The sequence below is a fragment of the Xenopus laevis genome, chromosome 7L (genome assembly GCF_017654675.1).
Source record: "Xenopus laevis strain J_2021 chromosome 7L, Xenopus_laevis_v10.1, whole genome shotgun sequence".
NCBI lineage: Eukaryota > Metazoa > Chordata > Amphibia > Anura > Pipidae > Xenopus > Xenopus laevis.
In genome coordinates this window covers 41,714,542-41,741,999 of record NC_054383.1, presented here as the reverse complement: position 1 = coordinate 41,741,999, position 27,458 = coordinate 41,714,542, and the positions used below count along the sequence as shown (strand labels likewise).

The following is a 27,458-nucleotide window of genomic DNA, read 5'->3' as shown; positions in this document are numbered from 1 at the left end:
TATAGTTTTACAAGGGATTTTCACACAGCAAAGGGGTAAAAATGCCAACCAAGTTATGAAATGTAATTTGGAAGAATGCAGTTTATGCCCTGCACTTGCTTTAGACTGTCCGTCCTCAAAGAAGACAGATCACTGCGCATCCTGCCCTGTGGACCCAGAAAAAGTGCATAATATGCCAGTCCTCGGGGGGGCTATGTCAGCAAGGCACAGGCAAACACGAGAGGGTTTACCTTGAGAAGAGCAGCTGCACCATGTCGACAAGAGTGTGCTCTGCAGATTTTCTCAATAACTCTATGAAGACAAAAACAAATAACACAGGTGTCATTATGCTGTGTGATATTATCAAGAGGCTTCTGCAAGCGGACTCCCCTCCAGTCCTTGTTTACAAAGGATTACGGCAAATTTATTAAAACCAAGCCCAATCTACCCCCAACTGCACACACTGTATGGAAGTGTTAGGGACACAAGATGGTGCTGTGGAGCTGGAACAATAGATTTGAATGGTCTGATATAAATAGCCTTTGTGAGAAAGCAGGCTCTGTGGAGTTGTATTGAAAAACTCTCTCTCTCTCGTTATTAGCAAAATCATTTACATTCTGTTAAAATAATTAAAAAACATGGATATGTTTCAATCACATTTTGTTGTTCAAAAAAATGCAAATAAATTGAATAAAGAATAACTTGTTATTTTAAATGTTAGTTATAAGAAATACATGTCCCTGAGCTTAGAAAGTTTAACTTGCGAATACCATTGCTAGCTCACTAATTACTAAACTTAATATAGGTATGGGACATGTTATACGGAATGTTAGGGACCTAGGGATTACCAGATAACGGATCTTTCCGTAATTTGGATCTTCATACCTTCTACTAGAAAACCATGTAAACATTGAATAAACCTAATGGTTGGTTCTGCTTACAATAAAGATTAATTATATCTTAGTTAGGATCAAGTACAAGGTACTGTTTTATTACTATAGAGAAAAATAAAATTTGGATTATTTGGATAAAATGGAGTCTATGGGAGACAGCCACCCTGTAATTCGAGCTCTCTGGATAATGGATTTCTAGATAACAGATCCCTATGTAGTAAGATCTGAATGCAAAACATTTTATGGCACTTATCTGTATAACTTTTTTTACACCAATTGATACAGCATGGACAGCGTTAATCATACTGGAATTTTAAAAGATGAAATGTCTTGTACAAGGTGAGAAGCAAGTAACAAAGGGTCTCTAGAATCAAATCCAGCTCCTCTTATTTTAGCTATACTTTTTTGAGCTTTAACATTTAACCATTACAGTGTAGAATAATAATAGCTCAACAAAACTACTGCTATGCAAATTTCACATATACTGTAATGTGTCATTCTTCAGTCCTTAAAAAGTTGCAGTTTTGCCATGTTTTAGAGCTCTGGAACACTGAGCTGTTTGACAATCAGAATAATGATCAGTTCCCCTGACAACAACGGGATAAGCAAGAGTAACCCACCAGTGCTGTGATTTCCATTGATTTTTTTCTTTCCTATATGAGTTTTAGATATTATTTTGTCAATAAACATAATTTTAGGCAGTGGGATACTAAAGGTTTTGGGGTGGTAAGGCAAGTCTCAGTAGTGTATTTCCCTGAAGAAAGACTGTGCTGTTTTAATCCACAATTACACAGCATCAAGACATGATTGATGCTTTTATGATATTAATAAAAATGTTTGAAAACTGTGAAGAATGGTATGGGACTGGATATCCAGAATGCTTGGGACCTGGGGTTTTCCATATAAGGGGTCTTTCTGTAATCAGGATCACCATACGTCTGCCAAGAAATCATTTAAACATTAAATAAACCCCATAAGATTATTGTGCCTCCACTAAGGATTAATTATATTTTAGTTTGGATCAACTACAAGGTACTGTTTTATTATTAAAGAGGAAAAGGAAATCATTTTGAAAATGTTGAATGGTTTGATTAAAATCTAAGAGATGGCTTGCATCCTAAATCGAGCTTCCTGGATAACGGATTTCCAGATAGTGGATCCGATGCCGGTAAGTTTTACAATCAAGAGGGGAAACAATATACTTATGCACTAAGACAACTTCTTCATAGGTCACCTTTATATAACTGCAGCCAGTGAAGAAATAGAAAGATTTTTTTAAACTTACCACTTAGCCTCATTTCGAAGCATATGCGAAAACAAGACTGCATTATTTCACAAACAGATTCATTTGTTAAATGAGCTCCAACTGGGGTGAGAAGCAAAGTCCTCAAAACCTAAATAAGAGATAGGCAGAGTGTGTAAATGACAAAACATTCTGGCGTAATAGATAATACTACAACAACGACTGTAATAACTTGCAACATCCTCATAATGACATAGTACAGAGCAACCAAACTGGTGGACCATGGCAACACTGTAAACAACCCATAGAGACAAATTCCCTAACCGGCGAAAATTCGGCAGTGACGGCTTTGCAGCCATCGCAACAGGTGTAAATTCGCTAGGACAACGCCAATTCACTAAAGAGCGAAGTTGCGTCCAGGGTGACGAACTCTGGCGAATTTACAGCAACTCTAGCGTCTATCTCCTTCACTAAGTGAAGCGCCAGGGGGCGAAGTGACACCAGCGCACATTAGGAAATTGCTGAAGTTCCAATATGACGTCACAATGACAAATTTTCGCTAGCGTTAGTCACTTCGCCCTTTAGGGAATCTGCCCAATAGAGACGCACTCACTATACAACTGCCACCACCATTTAGTGCAATTTGAGGTTTAATGCATGCCAGATAAGATTTTACTGCTATAACTCATATTAAGGTTGAATTTTTGATTTTTGCATATGCAAGAATGCAAACATGGTGAATTAGCTTCTGCATTATGGAGTGCATTATGGAGTATTTTGACTTATGAGCTGCCAAACCTGCAAGTACAGAATGTCAAACTGAATATCAAAGCATGCTTGTGTCGACTGCATTGTCAAACAAAAATAAGACGTGATGTTGCTATGAAGAGTAATTTTGTGGACTCGTGAAAATAAATTTAGAAATGTAACAGCTCTTTACTTCCCTTGTGCCACACACCTGTTACCAGTTCAGAAAAAATATTAACCTTATCAAAGTTTGATCAACTATGCAAAAACTTCTCGAGCCACATATGCTACATTGCAATGCACAGTTTGAAGATTAACAGAGTTTGATGTCCCCTATTTAGTAAAATACTAGTTTGTGTTGATTTCAAAGTCCCAACATTTTAGAAACCAAGATGGTCTCAAAAAGGGCAAATGAAATTAGATATAGCCAATTGTACTACATATAAAATGCTTGATTAAAATTAAAATGATTACAATAGTCCTCTTTATTTGAAAAAAGATTGCTAAAGTTTTGTTCTACATTCAATTATCCTAATGAAGTTGAACATTTTTTCTGCCCTCCTTACAAACCCCAAAGGACTTTTCTGATACAGGTTGTCAAATGATTGAAATCAATTAATTAAAGCTTTTAATTATGTTTCATTCTAAAAAGCTTTTACTGTAGGTACGCAACTACCCCCCCCCCCACCCCTTTTTGTTTAAAAAACAACATTAGGCGCAAAGCTCTTACAGAGTCAAAACATGGCCCGTGTCTCCATGTAACAGGATACAAAGGGCTTAAGCAATTCATTTAAATGCCCCAAGATAAGGACAACAAGATGCAGTCCTTTTTCTCTCCGGTTACCTGCAAGATTTTCATCAAGACAACCTCGTCACTCGCTGGGTCAGTGCCAACAAACCGGGCATGTGTAACTGCATCTGCCATATTTTCAATTCCTTCAGCTGTGCCTTCATGGCTTGGATCTAGGATGAGAAAAACAGATGAAACATCTAATTATATCCACATATGCATCAATTGCTCAATGTTCAAAATTTAAAAAGTAGTTCTAGTTTAAATTAAAGTGGGGTTTCTCCTGCAGGTATAAATATTTTTTAGATATTTTCTTTTGTCTTCTTGTCTGCATTTTTTTTCCATGAAAACATTCCGGATCTCAAAGGTGCAAAGGTTCATTCAGTAAAATGGTCATATCAGTGTTTGTTTGTAAATCTATCATTCCACTTACTTGAACATTCCTAAAAACTGAGAATTCTCAAACTGATAAATGCTAACAGCATTTTCATGTTAGCATTTATAAAAAAAAGTTAAAGGATAAATATTGGGCAGACAAAAAGCCAATAAACTTTAATCACAAAGCTTCATCTAATACTTTCTAAATATAATCAATTAAAAATATGTAGCGTCACACTATTCTCCTCTTCTATATGCAAGATTTGTGTCATTATTTTTAAAAATTTTAGCTCTACTCATCACTATCCTGTGCTCTTTCTTCCTAAATCTTGTTCTGAGCTAACTGTCCTCAAAATAAGAACAGAGACAATGCTTGAACATAGAGAGATCCCTGGGAGGGGTATAGTAAAAAGTAGCATCATTATTTTTTGCTAAATCATTAACTTTTGTTAAATTTTTGTTTACATGACAGATCCCCTTTAAAGCATTAAAACGTTCACCACCTTGGGGATGTGTGCGGGGCCCCTTATGGGCCTAGACCCCCCCCCCTAAGATGAACGACACTTTAATCCAGGGTCTTTGCCATGTTGGTGGCATAAAGGTAATTTTATTGAAAAGGATGATGCGAGTTTCTTCTCTACAGGCATTGGTGTGATCTTGCCATTTATGGTACGTGCACCATACAGAATATAAAGAGGGAAATTGGAGCTAACTCTGAAGTTTCTGTTTTTGTATTGAAAAATTGTAGGCAATAAGTTACTGCAATTTTGAGTTGATTTTTAATATATATTTAAAAAAACAAAAAGGACTAATTTCAAGGAGAAGGAAAGGTATGATTACCATTCACTGACTATAAGGGTAAGGTCACACTGGGCGATTCGGGGAGATTTAGTCGCCTGGAGACTAATCGCCTAGTCTTTGCGGCGACCAATCTCCCCGAATGATTCGTTTTCAGAAGTCACCCGAAGTTTCCACGTGATGCAACTTCGGAAAAGAATCGCCGCGTGTGCTTAGCGTCGGCAATTTTTAATTTTAGCCAGCGCAAGAATGAGGGAAGACGTTCGGGGAGATTGGTCGCTGCAAAGACGAGGCGATTAGTCGCCAGGCAACTACATCTCCCCGAATCGCCCAGTGTGACCTTACCCTAAGCTCATACCTGAAAACACTGCCAGTTTTTCCTGTTTGATTAAAACTGACACAGAGTACTATTGTACCTGGATTGTCTCTATGGCATGGCCCTGGAGCACGTGCAGTGGAGCAAAAAGACGACTTTTCAGTCTGCTTCGCATGAACATCCAGCCCAGGACTGGTGCAGTTTTCAGCAAACAAAATAACTGACTCAGAGTCTAAAGTAAGCCATTATAGTAGAGAGAGAGAGATATATATATATATATATATATATATATATATAGATATATATATATATATATATATATATATATATATATATAAAATCCATGGAGGAGCCGGCACTCTCGTCACTGTGTGCAAACGTGCCTGGGTGCAGTGTCCAAATTAAGTAAATTTAACTCACAGAAAGGTCCGCACTCTCAGGACTTACTTGAAAATAAAACATTTTTATTAAAAGACTAACGTTTATATATATATATATATATATATATATATATATATATATATATATATATATATATAAAATAATTTCTTTGGGAATAATTTGATTAAAATGGACTCTACGGCAGACAGCCACCCTATAATGGGTTTCCAGATATTAGATCAGATACCTGTATATGCTTGCTTCTAAGCATCATGGATAAAATATGTTGTTCAAAGAGACAATGTACCATTCTTCAAATAATAAATGTTATTCTAATTATACCATAGAAAATAATTCAGCGTCACAACTGTTCCAACATTGCCTTGATAAGCATGGCTAACATATTAGATTATTTGCTAGAATATTATAGGAGTACTTGAAAAATGTTTTAAAGCACAGCATTACAAGTTTAAAGGGGAATTCCACACAAACATAACTTGAGCTTTTTGAAAAGTAAACAATTTTAAGCAATATACATCAATTAAAAAAATATGCAGACTTTTCATGATTTTTAATGGTTTCTGACAGGTTCCTAAGCCTCACCCCCTGCTCTCTGATTACTTTGCTGAGCTCAATGACTACCGTTACTTTGTATCAGCAGCCATCTGTCCTCAGTCTACATCCTCCAAACACGTTATTTCAATAAGGAACGGAACATCACAGTGCAATGCATTGTGGGTTATGTAGCACCTGCATGCTGTCTGTAGGCTGTGGAGAAGTTGATACAATTTTCAGGGTCAGACTGGGGGCCAGGGGCCCACCGGGACTATTGTCCAGGGCCCCTTTCCGACCCCTGCCCCCCTACTGTGATGCACCAAGCGCGCATGCATGAAGGTGCTCGGTGTACCTGCGTGAGGTCCTGAGTGAATGGTGCCACGCGCAGGTGCAGCACCTGTAGATCGGGAGAGGGGTCTGGCCCGATGGGGGCCCATCGGGTTTTTTCTGGTGTCCAGCCGGGCCAGTCCAACCCTGACAATTTGTAACATCAGTGTTTAGTCTCTCCTTCCCTGCCAGGATTTCAAATGGTGCAGAAAGAGAAGAAATGTTAAACAGATGGATTTCAGCATAGAAAATGGCATTTATTCAAACTTTTTGAAAAAAACAGGTAACTGTGATTGGTATATTAGGGGTTTCTCTGTTATATGTGCCTCTTTATCAAATTTTGGTTTGGAAGCTGGAGTTCCCCTTTAGCAAACTTTTTTGTGACCATTAGGGGGCAGCAAATGCATAAAAGGACAGTGCTGAGGCTGTTACAGTCTTGATTTTAATTAATGGGCTAAAGGAGCCATGCAAAACTAACAACAGCATGTGATGATATGAGCAAGCAACAAATATTTTGAGCTGCACAAAAGTAAAGGTAACCAACATAATATTTTTTTAAAATTATGCCTGTGACGACATGTAATCGATATAGCTTGAACTATAGCTTGCTTATTAACATGTGTGTTAATATATAGGGCTACTGCTAACACTACCATACAACTCTGCAGGTACAGTGTCATGGTTTCCCATATTTTAACGTTGTGTTGTCTAATTTTTAGCGAAGTAAGGACAGCAGGCTTTACCACTTTATATGCTGCACTGCTATGGAAAATGTTACTTCAGAGCATTACATTGTAAACAGCATTCAATGCTCAAGCCATTTTATGTCACAACTTAGAATAATGGGTACTCCCACAAAATGTGATAGTTGACAGAATAGAACTAGTTTAGCCAAGAGCAGTAACATAATCTGATACTGTATGTGATATTATACAGGGTCGCCATCGGGGGGGGGACAGTTGTCCCGGCCCGCAGATTTGTGTGTGTTAGGGGGGCCCGGCCATGCTTCAATGTCAGCCTGCTGCAACGTTTAGAATAGAGGACGGGAGCTCCGGTGTGCCCTCATTACGTTTAAGTCCCAGTAAAGCTGTAAAGGGATTGGATTGGTGAAGTAGGGACTTCTCCTCCAGCCTATCCAATCCCAATGCAGCTTCACCGGGACTTTACTTAATCGACCAATGAGGGTACAGAGAACTGAATAGGACAGAAATGATGCTGGGCCCGGAGCTCCCGTCCCCTCTTCTAAACTTTGCAGAATACTGACAGCGGGGCAATCAAGTAAGTGAAGCATGGCCGGGCCCCCCTTAAGAGCCAAACTTATGGGGGGCCCAGACAAGCAATTTTTTAAAATATTGGGTAGGTTGACAACTAGGTTAAGACAACTTAAATGAGGTTTCTGGCCACCAGTGGCTTTTTATAACTTGTGCGTGTGGGGTTTTTATAATTTAGGGGGGGTACTGTTTTAGCTCTGATTTCTGTTTGGCTTTTTTATTGTGGGGTGGACGAGATATGGGGTGGGGCTTGGGGCGGGCAGGGACCCCAGAAAATTTTGACATACAGGGCCCCATGATTTCTGAAGATGGCCCTGTTATACAATATTATACATACATGTCTGGTGAATTTCCATTTATGAAGCCTGCATAATGTAAATAATGTACACCTCTTTTATACAGATTAGCCTGACTCTTTTATATAATCAAAAAAAATCTTTTGTGGAAGATATAGTATGTGACCCAACTTCTAATTTGGTGATTCAATTTGGTATTTAGAAAATCTTTGGTGACTGAATGCGCTGAATCCATAATTTTCACATTTGCCCATTCAGTCACCAAAGATTTTCTAAATACCAAACTGAATCACCAAATTAGAAGTTGGGTCACATACTATATGATCTGCAAACAAAATGTTTTGTTTTTAGTTATAAAATCTATTATCCAGAATGCATGGGACCTGGGGCTTGATCTTCCTGTAATTTGGATTACCATTCCTTACGTCTGCTATAAACCAATAAAACAGTAGCACCATACCAACAATATGGATATGTGGCTTAGTTAGGATCAAGTACAAGGTAATGTTTTATTATTGCAGATAAAAATTAAATCACTTTAAAGGGGCTGGTCCCCTTCCAAGACTTTTTTCAGTTCAGTAAGTTTCACAATGATCACCACAAAGATAGGCTTTTTCAATTGCTTTCCACATTTTATTTTTGACTGTTTTTTCAAAAATTATGTTTAATGCTTAGTGTTTCTGTCTCTGCCTTTTCAGTCTAGCAGCTCAAGTAATCCAGGTGCAGATTCTACACTGTTATAATTTGCTACATTAGTTGATATGTTTCTCAGCAGCATCTGTAGAATCTTAGCAACTATTGTATCAATTCTAACAGCTGCCTTTAATGAAACTCAGGCATTCTGTACAGCAGGGACAAAGAAAACTAATGTATCAACTAATGTATCAAACAGTTACAGAGTAAATGACCCTCCATCACTGAGATACTTCAGAAAGACAAGTCGGTGAAAAATGGAACCATGGAACCAGCCATAATTAGACAAAGAAAATAACTGAAAAAAGTTTTTACTTCTGGTGAACTATCTGAAAACAACTGAACTGAAAAAAGCCCTGGAAGGTGAACAACTCCTTTAAAAGTTAGAATTATTTGGGTAAAATGTTTAAACTCTATAGAGAACAAGTTGTCTCTCTAAGCCGACGATTGCCTACTTTTTCTAGCCGACCTTGCTGAATCTTTGCAAGCAGCATAAGATGATCAAAGTATAGTACATGATCTGAGCTCTTCATCAATAAGTCCTAATCAGTTAATCTCCCACTATCCCTAATCATCCCCCTGCTACTCAAGGTGTTCAACAGGTGGCTAATTTCGCTATCAAGGCATCCAGGTTTCCCCTACCTACACATCGTATATCAAAGACAATACTGAACCAGTCTTCGCCCAGTTGAAAATGGTAAAAACAGCCTTCTGGTTCAAAGTAGCCCTTACAATGTGAGGCATATAAACAGCGGCGATTCCGGTGAAGAAGCCATCTGAGGTGGCTCCTCAAAATGCTGCCCCCTCGCCGGCTTACCCATCTGCAGGGGAGGCATCCGAGGCAGGAACACTAGTCCGGAGAGCGCAACTGTGCTCTCCCACTCTAGTAAAGCCGAATTTCCGGTTTCAAAACCGGTAATTCGGCTCTTAAAAGTACAGGAGCTGCTTTTTGCCGCCCCTGGAAATGAATCTGGAGCTGCCGCATCATTGGCCGAGCGCCCCTGCATATAAACATATATGAAATGATACACTTTCCCAAGTTCTTGTATCAGTTACACAACTCACCCATCTGGGTCCCCAAGAAGATATTCCTAAAGATCAACTCAATACTAATCCCCTTCCTGTGGTCCAAAAAAGCCCCAGGATGCCCTGGCAAGCTCTCACTGCCCCACTGGATAAGGGGAGGGTGTGATACAAATGTGACATGGCAGGCAATGTATGAAAGTGAGTGTGATCAAGTGTATCCAATATGGATAATTAGTTATTATATGGATGTATAAAGCTCCCCATAGACGCGACGATTCTTCTTGCCGAACGACCGATTTTAGGGAAGTCCAACCAATCCTTTGAAATTATCGTGCGGTTAGTGGGATTCGATCGATCGTACATCTTACGATTTTTCGGCCGACATCTATGGCAAATTGATCGGCCAGGTCAAAAAATCTTTGTCGGTCCCAGTGCAATCTATTTATGTTTGCAGGGCCAAGCAGGCAGCTCCCCTTTGTTTTCCTGGCAAATTGGTCTTTTTAGTTGATGGTAAATTCGTACGATCGTTCTGAGAAGATCGTGGTCTCACAATCAGATTCTGATCTTTTAAAAATCTCAACATCTATGGCCAGCTTTAACAAGTATGTATGACAATGGAACAGCAGGAGTTGAATTAATTAACTCGTAAACATATAAACATGTTTATCAAGAAGGAAGATTGTATCTCATTCACATAGGGGGCTTCGGGACTTCATCTAGCAGACGTGTTGTGTAGAACCTTGCCCAATTGATCTGGCTTTGAGAGTTCGCTGTACCTGGCCCGGGGTCACCAGCTGATGTTCCTCTCAAAAGTCTGCCAAGGGAAGCTTGGCTAGACGTTGCGTTGTCAATCTGTGATGTACTAATTTTATTACAATATATTATTCTTATCTAATATTGTGTCTTTTATTTCTATCTCTGCGCGTGATAAGTCTGCCAAGGAAAGCTCGGTAAAACAGAGGGTTGCCTTCCCTCACCTACACTTTTAATGCCTAGCCAGCCAGCTTTATTATGTACATACTTGGTTTAACATAGATGATACAGACCCAGCCCTACTAGACCCAGCCATACTACTCAGACTGGGCTTGTTGGAGGCAGTGAAGAACATTCCCTATAGGAGACATGGGAACTATACTTGCTGCCCGATGACAGTCACTACCCCCTGCTTTGAATGGAGAATAGCGTGCAAGCAGTATTTTCGGTAGCTTCAATTTTAGAATGCATTTAGGGCCCAAATTGTCTCTTTGGAACCAGTGTTCTGTCCCAGCAGAATTGATCTTTACAGATCAACAGGAGCCCAATTAAACAGTGGTAACCATGATTAACCTCTGCCTTTTCCTGTATTTGACATATGAGGCTCGCGGGTGTCCTGCAAAATATGATTAAATATGAGCTCCCTGGTTAGACCTGCACCCTGCCATAGCTGAAGTGTAATATTTAACAATGATTATTACTCCCATTTATACCAACTGTTACCTCATATTTTATAATTGACACGTGACTATGTTCACTGCCTTTGTCGCTGAATTGTACATCTCTTTGCAGCTACTGTAACCTTCATGCTCTGGATTGTACGATGCTGCATACCACTGTTTCTTTGCACAGTTCAACTGTTTGTCCCTCCCATCCCATATAAATAATTAAAAAAAAAAAATCTGCAAAATTATAGACCACCAAAGCGGCGCATACGCAGGTGGAGCAATTTTCTGTTTGGCGACAACTGTGTATGCGCCAAAACTCCCAAAAATTGCCGAAGCTCCTGTCTCATTCAGAAGATTACCGAAGTGGCTAAAGATGGCTGCCGTGAAATCTGCTGGACAGAATCTGCAAGGAGGGGTAAGTAAAGAATTAGGGGCATTTGCCCGGGGTAGCAGCTAGGCTGGGGGGGGGGATCTATGTAGGGTAGGGGTAGGGTTTTTTTTATTAAGGGTTTGTTTCTCCTTTAACTGTCATTCAAAATCATTCTCTCAACTCCTGCATGAAGAGAGAATGAAGAGAGACGGATGCAGTTGAGTGGGGGATAGTGAAGATTAACTTGGTTATTTCAGAAACGGCTAAGAATTTTTAATTGATTATATTTAGATAATTTCTAATTTCAGTATGATAAAGCTTATGTTAAATTGAAATTTTCGCAAAAGTTGTTTGCTATGAACAAATAATACATATAAATAGGAAGCTTTGTTTCTTTATACTAGTTACCGAACTCTCGACATCTTATATTCTATATGATATATAGTGAAGGATATATGGGGGGGGGGTATTTCAGTAGTAATGCAGCAATGTATTCACTGAGGAAGCTGAAGGTATCTGGGCTCTAAAACGGAGTGCAGAGACCTGCTGCAATTTTGAGGAAGGCAGTTTGTATAGTGGAAAAAAAAGACTAATTGCAACTTTTCTTTTTTTTGCACTTTGTCTTTCAAAAAGAAAATGATGTCTATTAGCTCTTATATTAGTTTTTTTTTGTTCCCAAAATAAAAATTGTGTCTGTGTGTGTCAAAATTGAAACATGACCCACCCAACAACCTAGTTAGGACTTATGTCCTAAACTTGACACTAGGGTGGGTGTTAAAAAATTAAAAAAAATAAACATTGTCCCATGACCTATGGTCCCTTACTCCTTTCAGCAAAGAGAGGGGTCAAAGGTAGGTAGGGAAACTCCACATTATAATGAACCAGTAAAATAAAGGGCCTCAGGTTTTTAACTTCTTACATCTCATTGAAAAAAATAAAATATAATTTTTTTCCCCCATATCTAGGAAAATCCTCCATTGACAATTCCTTCCTCTGGTATTGCAGAGGATAATTTGGCCAAATGTCAATGGTTTTATGTGCTTTTTCTTTTGCCACTGTTGAACCCTTAACTAACTGCCGATAATTAAACTAAAGGGGGGCTTTTGGGCAAGGGGAGCAAATTTTATTTATAATAAAGTAGTTTAATCTGGCTGTTATTGGTGGTAGAGTTAGGGCATTTAAAAGAGATGCCTCCAGGCAAAAAAATTTTATTTATTTGATGTTTCAAACTAAGGAGGTAGGTTGATAAAACCCTTTTTAAGATCATTCGCTCACTGGCATACAGAGGAGCAAAGCTATCAAAAACGTAGTCGAGATTGCTTTGAGTTCAACTATATCTTACCAGCAGTTGAAAAAGAAGAGCAGACTAAGCCAGTTTAATTACTCTGCCACCCATCTCAAATAAATGCATATTTATGTTATTTATCCTAATGAGCTCTCTGCATTGTAACCCAGACTTCGTAGAATTAAAGAGGAATCACACTGGCCACAAGGAGGGGTTGGGGTCTCTAGAGAATTTATTTTTTAATACTTTTAAACCCATCTATGTTCTCTACGGATACAGATGAATCAGGCTTTAATATGTGGTTTATCTGGGTTTGTTTTTAGTGCAGCTGCTCTTCCGCAGAACAGCTGTGGCCACTTCAAATAAATGATCTAGGTTTGAGGTGACGGAACCAAACGAGGGCATTTTGGCAATTACTGAGAGAAAGTTGCAAACATTGTTGTACAAAATGGGCCAGATTTATTAAGGTTTTTGTATTCGAGTTGGATTTTTGGTCAAAACAAATTCACAAATTCAAGTTGGGAATAATTCAAACTCAAATTGGAGATTTATCATACCTGGACCCTGGGAACAATTCGAATTTCGACTATTCGTCACCTAAAACCTGCAGAGTTCATGTAAAAGTCAATGGAAGAGGTCCAGTGACCCATTTCAAGATAGCCGCTTCCTAACATTCGAGTTTTTTTCTGAGAAAAAAACTCTATTCGAGTTGAAGTCGATTCGAATTTGATTTGAGTTTTTGGGTCAGTAATATTCGTTCCAGTTTTAGATATTCAAGTTTTTTCTTAAATAAGATATTATTTAAATGTTGAGGTCATCTGAGTTCATTCAAGGTAAAAAATTAACATTCAACCTTTGATAAATCTGCCCCTATATATGCACATGCAGTCAGACTCCGTATATACAGAAGTGCAGAGTACTATCCTTTGGGGCTTGACAAATACGAGAAGCAAGTGTAATGGATTCTAACTCACCTTCCAAAGATGGCGTCCAAGATGGCGACCCCCTGCCTCACCGCATGGTTCCTGATGGGCGCAGCTCCATGGTGTCATCGTCTTCCTGCTCCCGGATTGGCCGCCGGCGACGGAATGGACGCCGGCGTCAGAATGGGCGCCGGCGTCAGGACGTCAGCGTGGGGACGCTGGCGTCTGCGTCTGACGCAAGCGCGTCAGCGTCTGACGCCAGTGCGTCAACTTTGGCGCCAAACTCAGAGACTACTTAAACCTCTCTCCCCTTCCAGTCCTTGCCCAACTATAGGTTCCTGTTCGTCTGTTCCTGGGTGTGATATACTGCTTTTGATTCTTGTGTACCGACTCTTGCCTGTTATTACGATTCCTGTTGTCTGCTGCCTGGTCTGATCTATTTGCCTGTACCTTGACGATTCTTTTGATAAACCCTCTTGTACCTCGAACTTGGTTTGGTCTCCTCTTTGGTCTACACTATTACTGCGCCTTCGGGCCCCTTACAGTATAGTTGGGCCATGGACCCTTTGGAGGAGACTCATGCTTCGCCTGATGTTGGTGAAACCATTCGAGCTTTGGCCTCCCGAATTGACTCTTATGAAGTACTCCAGTCTCACTTTGGTCAGGCCATTGGCGCAGTCCTGGAGAAAGTGTCTACCTTGACTCCCGTGGCACCAGTCGCTGTACCTGCAACCCCGCTCCAAGTCTCCGAGCCTCGCATCCCCGCACCTCCTCTCTATAGTGGTGATCCTGACGCTTGCAGAGGGTTCATTATTCAATGTGAGATCCAGTTTGCCCTGCTGCCAGGTCAGTTTGTCTCGGAGCGAGCCAAAGTGGGTTATGTTATCTCTCGTCTGCAGGGAAAGGCCCTAGAATGGGCATCACCCTTTTGGGAAAAGAAGGATCCTTTGATCGATAATGCCTGTACCTTTCTCCATGAGTTCCGGACAGTGTTTGATGCTCCTGGACGAGCCATAGCTTCTTCGGCTCGGTTGTTCCAGCTCCAGCAAGGCTCCCGCTCGGTTCCGGAGTATGCCATTGAGTTTCGCACCCTGGTAGCGGAGACGTCGTGGAACAATGATGGTTATCATGCTGCCTTCTACAACGGCCTGGCTATAAGAATAAAGAACGACCTCGTATCCCGGGAAATTCCTCCCCGTTGGGAAGAGTTGGTCGCCTTGGCCGTGAAGGTCGATACTCGCCAGAGGGAGTTCCAGGTCGAGCTAGACCGTGAGCATTCTAAGAGGAACCCTCGTTTCCAGCCTATCCTGGCCCCCCGCTTCCAGAGACCCCTGCTCAACAATCCTGCTTACTTCTCGCCCTCTCCACCTCCTGCGGCTTCTGCTTCTTCCTCTCCTACATCTGCTGAGGAATCGATGCAGATTGGACGGGCCCGTCTTTCCGAACAGGAGAAGTACCGGAGAAAGGCGGCGGGATTATGTCTCTACTGCGGGGGCAAAGCTCACTCCATCCTCGAGTGTCCTGTAAAGCCTGGAAAACGCCAATACCTCGGTAAGTTTGGGGAGACTTACCTGGGTGGAGTTTGTCCTTCTCCCCGACCGTCTGGTCATCGTTTCCTACTTCCGGCACAGATCCAGTTTGGCTCCCGGAGGATCCCGGTTCAAGCCTTCGTAGATTCTGGTGCTGCCGGGAATTTCATGGACAAGACTTTTGCCAGCCGACATGCTGTTCCTCTTCTTCCTCTGGCTATTCCTCTGCGAGCTCTGGCAATTGATGATCGTCCTCTGTCTTCTGCCATCATTTCACAGTCCACCTCGGAACTTTCACTCAAAGTGGGCACCCTGCATTTGGAGAGACTGTCCTTTCTTCTTATTGATTGCCCTTCTACTCCTATTGTTCTGGGTCTTCCATGGTTATGCACCCATAACCCAGTCATTGATTGGTCTTCTTCACAAGTTGCCCGTTGGAGTCCACATTGCCAACAGAACTGTTTACCTGCTGTGCCCATTATCAAAGTTTCCTCTGTGTCTTCTAAGCCCTCTCTTCCAGTTGTATATCAATCCTTTTCGGATGTCTTCAATAAGGGCTCCGCTGAGACTCTTCCTCCCCATCGACCCTACGACTGCCCAGTTGAACTCCTGCCTGGTTCCATGCCTCCTCGTGGCCGCACCTATCCTCTGTCTCTTTCTGAAACAGCAGCCATGAAAACCTACATTCAGGAGAATCTTCAGAGAGGGTTCATTCGTCCCTCATCGTCTCCTGCTGGAGCAGGTTTTTTCTTTGTCGAAAAGAAGGATGGCAGTCTGCGGCCCTGCATCGACTATAGAGGGCTGAATAAAATCACTATCAAAAACCGTTACCCTCTCCCCTTAATCTCTGAACTTTTCGATCAGTTGAGAGGCGCTAATCTCTTCACCAAACTTGATCTTCGGGGCGCCTACAACCTCATTCGGATCCGAGAGGGCGATGAATGGAAGACCGCTTTCAATACTCGTGACGGGCATTATGAGTACCTTGTAATGCCATTTGGTCTATGTAATGCCCCTGCGGTCTTCCAGGAGTTTGTAAATGACGTTTTCAGAGATTTGTTGGGGCAATGTGTAGTCGTTTACCTGGATGATATCCTCATTTTCTCCAAAGATCTTCAGGAACACCGTTGTCAGGTGAAGGAAGTTCTTCTTCGTCTTAGAAAGAATAATCTCTTCGCCAAGTTGGAGAAGTGTTCTTTCGAGGTGCCTTCCATCCCTTTCCTTGGGTATATAATCTCACAACAGGGGTTCAAGATGGATCCAGCCAAGGTTACTGCAATTCTTGATTGGCCTCTACCCACCAGCGTCAAGGCTATTCAAAGGTTTATTGGCTTTGCCAATTATTATAGGCAGTTCATTAAAGGCTTTTCCTCCAAGATTTCTCCTATTCTTGCTCTTATCCGCAAAGGGGGCAAACCTCAGCACTGGCCCCCTCTAGCTGTGGAAGCCTTTGAAACATTGAAAGAGGCCTTTTCTTCTGCTCCAATTCTGAGACACCCCGAACCTCTTCTGCCCTTTTTCCTTGAAGTGGACGCCTCTGATGTGGGAGCTGGAGCCGTTTTATCTCAAAGGTCTTCTTCGGATGGGAAGTTACATCCGTGTGCATTCTTCTCCAAAAAATTCTCTTCTCCCCGAGCAGAATTATGACGTTGGGAATCGTGAACTGCTCGCGGTCAAATTGGCCCTGGAGGAGTGGAGGCATCTACTTGAGGGATCTTCTATTCCTGTGACCATCTTTACAGACCACAAGAACCTTGAATTTATCCAGTCCCTGAAACGTTTAAATCCTCGTCAAGCCAGATGGTCTTTATTTTTCTCCCGTTTTAATTTTATCATCACCTTTCGTCCTGGCTCAAGAAATAGAAAGGCTGATGCGCTGTCCAGGAGTTTTGTTCCCGAGATTTCTTATTCTGAAGATCCCGAACCTATAGTGCCTCCTTCCAAGATTGTTGCTGCCTTGTTTCCCTCCTTGGCTTCTGAACTTCTTTCTGCCCAGGCCTCTGCTCCTGATAACATTCCCTTGGGGGTTGCTTTTGTTCCACCTGAGTGTCGCCAGGCCATCCTTTCTCAAACTCACAATTCCAAACAAGCTGGTCACCCGGGGATTGAGAAGACCACTGAACTCCTGTCACGCTTGGTGTGGTGGCCATCGATGAGAAAGGACGTGAAAGATTTTATTTCTTCCTGTGCTACCTGTGCTGTCTCTAAAGCTAGTCATTCTTCTCCCAAGGGTCTTCTCCTGCCGTTGCCCATCCCTTCTCGCCCTTGGACTCATGTGGCAATGGATTTCATTGTCGATCTGCCCTTATCCTCCGGCCACACTGTGATCTGGGTGGTGATCGACAGATTTAGTAAGATGGCCCATTTTACTCCACTTCGGAAATTGCCTTCTGCCTCTGAACTTTCTGAACTTTTTATTAAACATATTTTTCGCCTCCATGGTTTTCCTGCTGAGATTGTTTCTGATCGGGGTTCTCAATTTATATCCAAGTTCTGGAGGTCGCTATGCAAGGCCCTTAATATTTCTCTCCAATTTTCCTCTGCTTACCACCCACAATCCAATGGTGCTGCTGAACGGGTCAACCAGGCTTTGGAGCAGTTTCTGCGCTGTCATGTGTCTCTGTGCCAGGACGATTGGTCGGATCTTCTTCCTTGGGCTGAGTTCGCTCACAATAATGCGCTGCATTCCTCTTCCCTAAAGTCTCCCTTCTTCTGTGTTTATGGTCGGAATCCGTTGGCCTTTCCTCAAGATCTTCTTCTTACCAACGTTCCTGCGGCCAACGACCAAGCTGCTCACATGTTGGCTATCTGGGAGGCCACTGCCACTAATTTGGAGAAGAGTTCCCTGGCTCAGAAGAGGTTTGCCGATAAGAGAAGAGTTCCTGCCCCTCCATATTCTCCTGGTGACAAAGTTTTTCTTTCTACTCGTAATATTCGTCTGAAAATTCCCACTCCCAAACTTGGTCCTAAGTTCATCGGTCCTTATCCTGTCGTCGAAGTCATCAACCCTGTGGCGGTCCGCCTTCAACTTCCTCCGGAGATGCGGATTCCAAATGTCTTTCATGTCTCGTTACTTAAGCCTGCTGTGTCTTGTCCTTCTTCTTCTTCCCCAGCTCCTGTCCTGGTTGATGGTCACCAGGAATTCGAAGTCAAGAGGATTTTGGACTCCCGTTTTTCCAGGGGTACTCTTCAGTATCTCATTGAGTGGAAAGGGTTCGGTCCGGAGGAGTGCTCCTGGGTGAGGAACTCGGACGTCCATGCGCCTGCCTTGGTCCGTAAGTTCCATAGACTTTTCCCTTCTTCTCCTAGTCTCGGTGGTCCTGAGGCCCCCCCTAAGGAGGGGGGTACTGTAATGGATTCTAACTCACCTTCCAAAGATGGCGTCCAAGATGGCGACCCCCTGCCTCACCGCATGGTTCCTGATGGGCGCAGCTCCATGGTGTCATCGTCTTCCTGCTCCCGGATTGGCCGCCGGCGACGGAATGGACGCCGGCGTCAGAATGGGCGCCGGCGTCAGGACGTCAGCGTGGGGACGCTGGCGTCTGCGTCTGACGCAAGCGCGTCAGCGTCTGACGCCAGTGCGTCAACTTTGGCGCCAAACTCAGAGACTACTTAAACCTCTCTCCCCTTCCAGTCCTTGCCCAACTATAGGTTCCTGTTCGTCTGTTCCTGGGTGTGATATACTGCTTTTGATTCTTGTGTACCGACTCTTGCCTGTTATTACGATTCCTGTTGTCTGCTGCCTGGTCTGATCTATTTGCCTGTACCTTGACGATTCTTTTGATAAACCCTCTTGTACCTCGAACTTGGTTTGGTCTCCTCTTTGGTCTACACTATTACTGCGCCTTCGGGCCCCTTACAGCAAGCAAATGAACATTTTTTTTCAGGTAATTAAGGGCAAAATTCAAATTCTGAAATAACACAAAATATTTAATGTAAGAGTTTGCCTACCTATAAGTGCATAGGAAAGAAATTTATTGACAGATGTCAGAGCAAGTCCAGTAATAGGCCCTGTAGTGTCTTCAGAACGGATAACTTCCAAGAAAGGACGTAGAAATAGATTGGGCTCAATTTCCTTAAGTTCTGTAGAAAAAGAGGAAAACAAACAACATATTTAGTTTTTAAGAATGAAACATTAATAGGATTTTCATCTTAAAGCTGCTTTTGTCAGGTAAAAGAAAATATTATTCTAAGCAACTCACATTAAAATGATTTAAAAATGCATGTTACTTGTTTATGTATTTTAATTGCAAGCAGTGGCTGCCTGCCTGCTTTCTATTCCCTGCACTGCTGGTTCTAACTCGTAAAACAATACAGCAAAGATCAACAGACCTGGAGAAGAAGTGACTTCTGCTACACATCACAACCACCATTGAGGACAGAGAACCATTGAATATGGTTAATGGATATTGGAAAAAGTTGCTTAGAATGATTTTTTGGGGAGATTTGGTCGCCTGGCGACTAATCGCCTCATTTTTGCGGCGACCAATCTCCCCAAACACCTTCACTGACTCTGCGCCGGCTTGAATGGAAAAAAAAAAAACCGCAGCGATTCGTTTTCCAAAGTTGCCTCACGAGGAAAACGAACCACCACGTGTGATTAGCGCCGGCGTTTTTTGGGGAGATTGGTCTCCGCAAAAACGAGGCGATTAGTCGCCAGGCGACCAAATGTCCCCAAAACGCCCAGTGTGGACTTACCCTAACAGGATGACTGACACTGGACAAAGCAAAAACTTCTGCATAAGTGCTTTTATTTATATAACAACGGGTTTGTGATAACCTTAAATGTGTGAATAAAAGTACTATTGCAGATGCTTCTTTTTAAAGTTTTGGTGTGAAAAAATTGCAATTTCTTTATCTAGTTTCCTTCTGTTCCACCTTCATGTCTAATAAATGAGCATCACAATGGGAAAGCCAGAGGTGGTCTGGTTGTGGAATATTACTGTATAGAATGATCTGTAGTAACTCCTCTTATCGGTCACTGCTGAAAAAGGTAGACTAATCAATAAACTAATTGAAGTGGATCGTATCCTAACAATTACTTTACATTGAACTTGCAAATGAAGATATACTGAATGCTTTCACTTATTTTTCTGTAACACAATACCAGATGTATTGGGATGTTCTTCAAACCCTTACATTAAAACATAATAGATTACTCAGTTCCTAGCACAACTGAATAAAGCATAAAACACTGCTGAAAAAAAGACTACAGATTTTAGATTCTAGAATATATCCTAGAAGTATTTGGTGTACTGTAAATGACAAAGAAACAAAGAAGTGCAGATTAAAGAACAAAAATATAACATTTTGCATTAAGAAAGCAACTGTTCATTATAAATTAATTACAGGTTTACAAAGATATTTAAGTTATTTGAATGTGCTGCTGCAGTTCTACCTTCATTTGGCTACAGAAAGAAGATTCACAACCTAACATAAATATTGTCAAAATTAAAGTAAATTGTAATTGATGTATCAATTATTTGAAAAATGTCAATAGTTTTAGAATTATTTGTAAATGTGTATGAAAGCAGTATCTGTCTGACAATTCTCTACACTGCTGGTCCTGACTAAATGAATCGGTTCTCACAAAGCCATAACATTACAGACCTGTTAAGAAAATCACTGATGTTTTGCAAGACATTGTGGGAAAGAGTAGAGCCTTGAGTATAACTGACTATGCCATTATTTTGATAGTTCACCTTCTAACAGCTCTGGGAGGGGGGGGGTTGTTGACTCTGTAACTGTTCTAAATTGATACATAAGTTGATACATTTCTAATCTTTGGCCCTGCTGAGCAGAATTGCAGAGTTTCATTAAAGGCAGCTGTTAGAATGGATACAATACAACAGATGGTGCTGAGAAATGTACCAACTAATGAAGCAAATTGTTCAGTTCAGAACCAGCACCTGAATTACTGAGCTGTTAGAATGAAACACCAGACACAGGAATAGTAAACTTAAAACTTAGATTTTGTAAAAATAAAAAGTGGAAAGCTTTTCAAAAAAGTCTGTATTTCTGGTGCACAATTTGAAAACAACTGAACTAATAAAAGTGTTTGGAAGGTAAACATCCCCTTTAAAGGAGAACTAAAACTTAACTAAAGAAGTAGCTAGAAATGTTGTACATTATGTTTTGTGCTTCTGTACCAGCCCAAGGCAACCACAGCCCTTTAGCAGGTAAGATCTGTGTCTTCAAAGATGACCCAGTAGCTCCCCTTCTTCTTTTCTACTGATTCACTGCACATGCTCTGTGCTACTGTCCCTTACCTGAGCTTAGGGACCAACTCACAATATACAGTACGCATAGAATAGAAATGTCACAATATAAGTCTGATTAGTAATTAATACAGATAATTACTACATGGCAGCACTGAAACAGTAGAACTAGCATCAGAATTTGCCTTGAAGTATCATCTTATATTACAGGCCAACTTCATTTTCTACTTGATAATTTGCGATGATCCCTAAACTTAGCTTCTCAACAGCTGCTCGGAGCCCACTGAGCATGTGAGTGTCACAGACACTTTCCAAGATGGTGACCCCCTGTGACAAGTTTGAAGTCCTGGATTATTGCTGCTATTGAGAAGCTGAAACTTTAGGCTGATGCAATAAGTTCAATATATAAAATATGGCATTTAAGCCATATTCATTTTTAGGGTTTACTTCTCCTTAAATTAATATAAAAAAGTTGCTTAGAAATTAGGACATAGAATTTTCTTTCATTATATAAAACTTTATATTTGTGTATAAACCCTGTTAATTAAGCAACCAACAGAACGTAGCTAAATCATGGTGCCCTAACTGTACCAAAGGAAGAACTGTGCATAATACTATTAGGTCATTTAGTTAAAAAAAAAAAAACACACACCCCCTGAGAATCTGTCCATCCCCCAAAGCCCTACTCAAACAACAATCCTATAGTTCAAAATTACAAAAACAAAGTAGAAGAACTCAGGACTAGCAATCAAAAATAACACTAATTTACAAAAGAAAAATAGCAAGAAATTTCAATTTACAATACGGCATATATAGACAATTATGCTTATGCCTTGTCTATGCTTTTGGGAGATCAAGTAAAGTTGTAAACCCTGTACAAAAGTGCATATGCTCTTAAACAGGTTGAAAATAGCAATATATTTATTTATTGGTACAGGTATGAGATCTGTTATCTGGAAACCCGTTATCTAGAAGCTCCGAATTACGGAAAGGTTGTCTCTTACAGACTCAATTTTAATCAAATAATCGACATTTTTAAAAATTTCCTTTTTCTCTGTAATAATAAAACAGTGCATTGTGCTTCAGCCAAACTTAATTAATCTTAATTAACCTTTATTGGAAGCAAAACAAGATTATTATGTTTATTTAATGCGTACATGATTTTCTAGTAGACTTAAGGTATGAATACCCAAATTATGGAAAGACCACTTATCCAGAAAACCCCAGGTCCCGAGCATTCCAGATAACAGGTCCCATACATGTACATTTATAAAGTTGACACATTTCTGCCACGCTTTACAGGGATTCTTAATCATTCACATAACTATAATGTAGTCAACATGCATATTCCATAACCTTACAGAATACAAAAAACTGCACATATATTATAATCGATTAAAAAAATTCTACCCATTTGTTTTTTTTTCATCCTCCAAAAATTGTTATAATACAATTTACAATAAAAATACACATAGAACTAATTAAACAACGGTAACTCAATTCGGTGGCCTAAACTTAATCACATTAATGAAAAAAATCCTCCCTATGAATTTGTAAAAGTGGTACCCTGCACAGACAAGCCATGTCTGCATCATTTTCATAACAGATGGGATGGTCTACTGCATGAATTTGTTTCTTGTTAAATGCTCTATATCAAACATCCAACCTTTTGTACCTGGCAGTTATATACTTATGTAGAAGATGTTGGGTGGCCACAAAACATGAATAGAATAAAAGGGTATCTGTCACCCATACATAAAAAAAAACTGTATAATAAAAGACCTATCCAAATAAAACATGAAACCCAAAAATCATTATTTTTTTATTAAAACATCAATACCTGTTATAAGCTTGTTTACAGATCTCAGTTGTCAATCATATATTGCCTTTCCCTCCTCTATGGCATAGAGGCGAGGTAGGCAATAACGTGTACTTTCCAGTCTGCATTTCCTAGATGTCACCGCACTCACCATATTCCCCTCCCTCCCCAATATCTAATTGTGTAGCCAAGGCATGGGCATCAGGTCCTCCACTCTGGAGCATAAACAAGATTTTTGGCATGATGCAAACCTTGCCTTTAATTGATACCGACAATAAAAAACAACTCTTTAAAATATTATATACATCAAAAGTTACCTATAGGTCATGTTAAGTGTACACAAAATGGCGGCTGCCTGCAAAATGTGATTGTGAATTCCAAGACAAAAAGAGACAACACTGAAATAATTGATATAGTGTAAGTGAAGTTTATTTTGCTTGAGTAATATCCTAACATCATAAAATAGTATTTAGATTTATTTATTGGATGACAGGTCTCCTTTAATGGGGTTTCAAACAAGGCCTATAAAGTTTTTTTGTTTTTTGTAAAACATGAGGACTGCCAGTAAGAAGCTCTCTACAGTCCACTTGTGGTTTGCACCTCAAGAGCCTACTTTGAGGACATTGGGAGCAATATCAAACGGATTAGTAAGCAACATGTTACTCACAAGCAACTGATTGGGGAGAATTGCTCTGTGACATGTACACATGTATTTTCTTTGTGATCCCTTAATACAGCTTTGTCCATTCAGTCATATATAGCTTTATATTTATAAAGTTCCTGTGGGGCCGCACTCCGCCAAACTGTTTTAAACTCGGGTGCAAGGTAAAAAAGCTTACATAGTACAAAAAAGACCAGCAACACCGATATATTTTGTGAAAAAATGGTTCAAGTGTATTGAAAATGCATGTACAGCCAACGTGATGTTTTGGTCCTCTCAGGGACCTTTCTCAAGGTCATATTTATATATGCTAGTGTCACCATTATCAGCAGCTGTTAAGAGGTACATAATCTTTATTTAAGAACCAGAGCTCTACAAAGTAAAAGCTATGTCTAAAAAGTCTAAGGCTACCTTCACACTGGGCTCCAAGGGTGATTTTTCCAAAATTCAACAGTGGCATCTATAAGCATGGCATTTATTTTCTGCCCTAAATGGATGGGAAGAATGTTGGAAAATTGTAATACATGGGACAACAAGCTGCTGAGTTGGCAACTTTTTCACCCCGTGTAAGTTCTATGACACTGAATGCAACACAACTTGATACAGGCAAAAAAAGATGCGCGGGCACCTTTAAATAAAATCTCTACACAGGACACAGTGATATTTAAGGGCAAAGCTCTTGCGATACACTACAGAAGTTAGACCAACCTTCTTCATGCAATGTAAACCTAGATGCATTCAAGCAACTACAAATACCTTTTGACAGAGGGTACCTAAACCATTCAACCTTTTCTTTTTGCCTAATGCAAAAACAACAGTACAAATAGCTTCATTTATCATTATGCTATGTCATGTGTTTTTTTCCCAGTCACCAAAAAGGACTTTCATTGATGACCATTAAATCAGTCCCATTGATGGGGTGGAAGAGAAGGAAAAAACTTCATGCATCACTCACCTTTGTGAAGCCAACTAAAAACACTCAATCAAAGAAATAGTTATACAAATATTAAAACAGATGAACCCACTATGCTTCCACCAAATGCATCTACACATTTTGCAAAGGGAACTATGACTCTGAATATGATTTCAAGGGACACTGAAACGTATATACTAAGGGCAGCTTAACAAAAATTTCCTAGGTTGTAAAAATAGAATGGTGTTTAAAAATTGTAATATACAGTGGTGCTTTTCTGCCAATAAGAGAAAAAATATCTTTTTAGCTTACTAGAGCAGACACGCCAGCCTAACTAGAATTACGGGAAGGCCATCTCTCAGAGTCTTTTTTATGCAAATAATTCTAATTTTAAAAAGGATTCCTTTTCTCTCTTAAATAATAAAACAGCTGTATGAATCCATATTGGTGATAAAACAATCCTATTGGGGTTTATTAATGCTTAAATAGATTGTTTGCATATTTGGGATGTGGGAATCTAGATTATTAAAAGATTCCATATGTGGAAACACCCAGGCCCCAAACATTCAGGACAGTAAATCCTGGTGCCTGGGGAATGGGAGCGATGCCAGGAAGGGTACACCCTCAGGGCTCAGATATAACAGATAAAAAAGAATTATCAAGTCCTCCTACCCGTAAAACAGAGCCCTCAGACAGTGCACAAGTGAAACGCCACACCTAACAATGTGAAGGACAATGAAGCTTGACCACTTTTACCAATATGCCCAGCCATAAAATATAATTGTGACAAAAATTCAGTTCTGCCATTTGTTTAACAGCGTCAGAATCACTAAAAACAATGTTAACACGCTACCTATTAAAACGTATTAATAGTGCAGTCGGCCAGATCCTTCACATGGTGCATCTCTGGTTGCCAAAGTACATACTGTACATGTGATATTCAGTTGTAAAAATAATGGGAAATGCAAACAAATTACTAAATGTTGTACATTTTAGGAGAATTCCATTGTTATATACATAATAATATATTATTAATGCACTATAAAAGCACAGCTGAATATTCATTTTAGTGTTGTGGAGGGCCTGTAATACAGTCTGTCAACTTCTCTTCTATTTGACTTTGTAGCTGAACTTAGACTTTGAGTGGATGAAAAATTCTATGAAAACATAAAAGTGTGATCTGGTTCGAATTTCAGCTGCTGCAATTTCATGTTTAGATGACATACAATGAGTACAGCTGTTCAGATATCTGGATACATGAATACCCAAACGTGAATACGCTGGCAAAGTATAGTTTGGTTCCACATATATTAACAGCTGTGACTTGGCACGATCATGGACGACACAAGTAAAACTACAGTAAGGCTGAAATTCTGAAAAAAATTGCTTACCTAACATAAAGATAAATTAAAGTGAATAACATGATATATACCCAGAAGCAGACGTACACATAATTTATTACCCTTCTACTGAACCCTGAAAATCAAAACCCAAGAAAGAAAAAACACATTTATCACTTGTCTTTGCTAGATAAAGGAACAAAGGTATGGAATCTGGAAACCAGATATCCAGAAAGCTCAGAATTAAGGGGAAGCCATCTCCCATAGAGTCTATTATAAGCAAGTAAGTCTAATTTTAAAAAATGGTATCCTTTTCCTCCGTAATAATAAAACAGTACCTTGCACTTGATAGTAACCATGCTGAATAAACCCATATTGGTGGCAATACAATCCTTTTGGGCTTATTTAATTTTTCAGTAGACTTGAGATATGGATCTTCAAATTACAGAAAGCCCCTTAATCAGGAAACCCCAGATTCGAAGCATTCTGGATAATCGGTCCCAAACCTGTACTTTATAAAAGTCAACTTCTAAAATTCATTTTAGATTTGCATACTTTGAGGCTCGCATATACAACCCCTTTTGGGGTTCTCAAATAATTTGTATGTTTTCCCTGTACTTGCTAATGTATATGTAATTAGGACCTTAGATTGTAAACTCTTATAGGAAATGAATAATGTGCTTAATAATCTCAGAATTCTGTGTGAAATGTAGTACCTATCCTGTCCCACCCATCTCTCTGCACATCAATTTATAAAAGTGCTTACAAAAGATAAATAATCTGAATGCTGTCCCCTGGTTACCAGCAGGACTGATGACTTTGTTCTGAATGTATTACTTTGGCAGTGGACAATCACAAACACAAAATGACCACACCACATAAACTTTAATTCACCTAGATAAACAAGGTCTGTTTGCTTAGGTCTTTTCTCAGCTCACACACTCTTATGTGCAATTCTTCAATAAGCCCATTCCTCCCTGAGGGCACTGAGAACCTTTCTGTATGAAATGTAAAAAATACACATATAATACAGCCCAATGTACACAAACACTTTCTCTGTCTTCTTCCATTAGGTTTACCCCATGACCTTTTGCTTGTTTTCATTCCCCCTTTTAGTGAAAGTGACCTTTAAGGTTAGATTCATCACTACAATTTCTCTGACCTTTATGCCTGCTGGAAGAACTGCCATACACATCATGATTTTATTTATTGCATAAAGAATAGTATTGTTAAATGGGACAAATATCTTTTAATAGCGCCAACTACTACTACACCTCTGAGAATTC

The 27,458-nt window shown here is 40.1% G+C and overlaps 1 protein-coding gene across 9 annotated transcripts in view; it reads right to left on the bottom strand.

The window, feature by feature from the left end:
* The window catches only part of gbf1.L (golgi brefeldin A resistant guanine nucleotide exchange factor 1 L homeolog), a 170,055-nt gene that overhangs the window by 83,255 nt on the left and 59,342 nt on the right, over positions 1 to 27,458 (bottom strand). For all 9 annotated transcript variants that reach the window (XM_041568839.1, XM_041568838.1, XM_041568841.1 and 6 more), the window contains 4 exons: positions 19,173 to 19,304; positions 3,707 to 3,825; positions 2,158 to 2,266; positions 231 to 291 (listed from right to left, as the gene is read on the bottom strand). In XM_041568839.1, the coding sequence (XP_041424773.1) occupies positions 231 to 291; positions 2,158 to 2,266; positions 3,707 to 3,825; positions 19,173 to 19,304 (421 nt within the window). The remainder of the gene's footprint in view (positions 1 to 230; positions 292 to 2,157; positions 2,267 to 3,706; positions 3,826 to 19,172; positions 19,305 to 27,458) is intronic.